At 56.5% G+C, this 3,664-nt stretch overlaps 1 protein-coding gene across 1 annotated transcript in view; it reads left to right on the top strand.

Moving 5' to 3' along the window:
• The window catches only part of TNFSF12 (TNF superfamily member 12), a 10,978-nt gene extending 9,059 nt beyond the window's left edge, over positions 1-1,919 (top strand). Inside the window, exons 5-6 of the mRNA XM_015826599.1 lie at positions 786-910; positions 1,668-1,919. Coding sequence (XP_015682085.1) covers positions 786-910; positions 1,668-1,919 — 377 coding nt within the window. The remainder of the gene's footprint in view (positions 1-785; positions 911-1,667) is intronic.
• The last annotated feature ends 1,745 nt before the right edge of the window (positions 1,920-3,664 follow it).

The raw sequence follows: 3,664 nt of genomic DNA, 5'->3' as shown, positions 1-3,664 counted from the left end.
CTTCCTTCCTTCCTTCCTTCCTTCCTTCCTTCCTTCCTTCCTTCCTTCCTTTCTTCCTTCCTTCCTTCCTTCCTTCCTCCCTCCCTCTTTCAACTTTCTTCTTCATCTTTTCCTTCCTTCCTTCCTCCCTCCCTCCCTCTCATTCCCATCTCCTCCATTCCTCCCTCCATCTCTTTTCCTTGCTTCCTCCCTCCCTCTTATTTATTTCCTTCCTTCTTTCCTCCCTCCCTCTCTCGCCATCTTTTATTTCCTTCCTCCTTCCCATCTCCTCCATTCCTCCCTCCATCTCTCTTCCTTGCTTTCTTGCTTCCTCCCTCCCTCCCTTCCTGCCTCCCTCTCTCTTATTTCCTTCCTTCTTTCCTTTCTTCCTTCCTTCCTTCCTCTCTCTTTCTCTCTCTTCCTTTCTCTCTCTCGTTCTCTCTCTTTCAGTGCAAGCCTCCGTAGGACGAGCTGGGATGCAGGCAGGTAACACTTCTGGGGGTGGGGTGGGGTCTTTGGCAAGGCAGGTGGGGAACATCGGCTTGGGCCCCTGCTCACCTGAGCCCCCCCCCCCTCTCTCACCCGGCCTCCTGGCCCTTAAGTGAGGTCGCTTGCGCCATCCAGTTGCACGCACGAACTCAGAAAGTGGCAACTTTGTGCAGCCTTGGGAAGGCACCCTGACTCTTGTGTGGGGCGGCTTCAGGGGGTCCCCACAGAGGGGAGGGGCGAGGCCTCTGCCCACAGCTGGGGGGCTGGGGCTCCAATGTTCATTCCCCCTCCTCCTCCGTCTCCCTCGCCCCCCCCAGATGCCAACGGGACCATCCGCGGATGGGCGGAAGCCAAGCTGAACGCCACCAACCCCCTGCGCTACGACAACAGCCGCGGAGAGTTCACAGTGGTCAAAAGGGGCCTGTACTACCTGTATTGCCAGGTGAGCTCAAAAGGGAGGGGGGCTTGTGGGTAGGAAGAGCAAAGCATTCTGGGACTTTGCCGCGGATTGGCGGGGATGGTCACGAGAACCCTTGATTGACCCTTGGGTGCGTTTCAAGGGAGTTGATTGGCTAACTCCGTGTTGTTCCAAGAGGGGTGGACTTCAACTCCCAGAATTCCCCAGACAGCATTGAAAAACAAACGCGCGGGTAGTCCTCAAGAGTTCATTTAGTGACCATTCAAAGTTAACGACGGCACTGAAAAAAAGGGATTTATGAGCATTTTTTCCACGACCATCGCCGCGTCCCGGTGGTCACGCGATCAAAATTTAGTCATTTGGCAACTGACACGTATTTATGACGGTCGTAACGTCCCGGGGGAGGGTCACAGGATCCCCCTTTGCGACCTTCTGCAGGGGGAAGCCAGATTCACTCAACAACCGGGTGACTCGCTTAACAACCGCAGGGATTCACTTAACAGCCGTGGCGAGAAAATTCGTCAGATGGGACAAAACTCATTTCACAACTGTCTCGCTTAGCGGTGGAAATTTGGGGCTCCCTTGTGGTCCTAAGTCGAGGACTCCCCTGTAGGCGGGGGTGGGGGGGAGGTTGACCCTCAGAACTTTGGACATAAATGATAAGTCCCCTTTTTCAAGTAGGTCGCAACTTTGAACGAAGTGTAAGTAGAGAACTCGATTCACGCGCGCGACGGAGCCCCGCATTTCCCATCCGTGTTGCTTCTCCTGTCCACGTTTCTAGGTCCACTTCAACGAGGGGAAGACGGTCTACATGAAGCTGGACGTGATGTTGAGCGGCCAGCTGGCCTTGCGCTGTTTGGAGCAGTTCCCCCCCACCAGCTCCGGACCCCAGGAGGCCGAACTCCACGTCTGCCAGGTGTCTGGTCTGCTCCTCCTGCGTCCCGAAGCCTCCATCCGTTTGCGCACCATCCCGGAGGTCCGTCTGAAGGCTGACCGCTACCTCACCTATTTCGGCCTCTTCCAGGTCCACTGAGAAGACTGGGCAGCGGGAATGACCGCCGGGCCGGGGTCCCGGGTGGGCTCTGCAGAAACAGAGAGGAGGCACACACAGCCCCAGTTGCTGCCTTCCGTACGGCGGACACGTCCGAGCGCACAGCGGCGTCCCGATTCTTCCTTTTTTGTTTCTGGACCGGCAATTCTCCGTTTCTCATTTGGGGGATCCGTGATTCCGACATCCACCCGGGTGCCAGCAAGTTAAAGGGTGGTAGGGCACGGGGGGCTGTCTTCTAACCAGGCGCTGCTCCTTCCGCTTGGTTGCAAAAACTCTGCAGTCCAAACAGCGGCGGGAGTCCAAAAACCGATCCAACAACGAGGAACTGCGTCAGTGACGTGTGCGGACTCCGATTATCTACTCCCATTCCCAACTCTGTTATGCTTTGCACCCTGGCTGGGCCACCCCTGGCGTCGTCTGTTTTGTATTTTTATACTTTTATGCCGCTTTTTTGTCGGGCGCACTGGATGCTTCGAAGGGTCCCTGCCCTCTTGGTGCGGTACGACATGGATGCGACACGTTCACGCACCACCAAGCGGGATTGTCGTGCAGCCGTGGAAGCCGCCCAGGAAGGACCCCCCCTGGAGCACATGTGGCTCCACAGACTGATGTTTGCATCCCAGCCAGCAGGGGGAGACAGGACCCCGAGGAAGTGGATGCTGAGCCTCCCCCCCCTACAGGGAAGGGCTGAGGCCCAAAGGATTGACACTCCCCATTGGCTGTGAGAAGGGGAAGGGGCCCAAGCCCTGCCCCAGTGGTTGGTTTCTGTGAGGGAGGGTGTTCAGACAACTACTTGGGGCTACGTGCACCCAAGTTACACGCACGTTGGGGCTGCCAAAGGTTGCGTGCACCTGCCGATGCAGTATCGCGTTGCAAACACCTTGCGCGCATCTGCGAACGCAGCGTTGCCAAAGGCCGCGTGCCGTTGCGAAGCATTGCCGAGGGTCAAAACTGCAGCCCCCCACCCCACCTGGGAGCATCGATGCGCAGGGCCTCTGATGCAACCAAACCTGTGGATGATGGTCTTTCCCCTTTCCACACACCCCCCGCCCCAATCTATATCTACGCAAAGGTTGCAATGGGCAGCAATGGCCGACACAGCTTACTACGCAACTCATTTATTTTATAGGAAATGTACAGGGAGGGGGGCGAAATACCCCGCCCCACCGTTTGCTTTTAAAGCCATGCTCCTGGCCACCGTCCCTGCTCGCCACAACATTTAACAAGGCGGTGCCCTCTGGCACGGAAAGTTGGCGCCCTCCCGTTTTACGCCACAGCGTCGAAATAAAAGTTGAACAACGCAGGTTTTCGGGCTCTCGTTTCCTAGCAGGCGCTTTTGCAAAGGGTGCCGTTGGTTGTGTATTGTGTGACACACACACACACACACACGTGTGTCCCTTGCGTGGGCGCCGAGCGTTGGCCATGCCAGCCTCGTGCGCCCCACGCAACTTCCTGTTTGTGTACCTCAAAACACACTGCCCTTCCTTCCTTCTTCGGAAGCGTGGGTGTTTTCCAAGGGAGATGTTGTTCTGCTTGTGCGGCCAGGGTGTACGTTGTGTTTTTTTTGCCGAGGGGGTTTTGTGAACATCGCACCAGCAACAAATCGCTTACAACTAGCACGGAGTTGCTTCCGGGAACTCCACTGAGCTGTAACCAAAAGCTTAAAAACGGGGGATTTGTTTGCTCGGCCTTCAAGGAACCAGACGCAGCAAAATGCAGGTGGTCCT

The sequence above is a fragment of the Protobothrops mucrosquamatus genome, unplaced genomic scaffold, assembly GCF_001527695.2.
Source record: "Protobothrops mucrosquamatus isolate PMUCROS unplaced genomic scaffold, P.Mucros_1.0 scaffold3199, whole genome shotgun sequence".
Lineage (NCBI taxonomy): Eukaryota > Metazoa > Chordata > Lepidosauria > Squamata > Viperidae > Protobothrops > Protobothrops mucrosquamatus.
The sequence above is the reverse complement of the archived record's forward strand: the minus strand, read 5'-3'. Positions and strand labels throughout refer to the sequence as shown.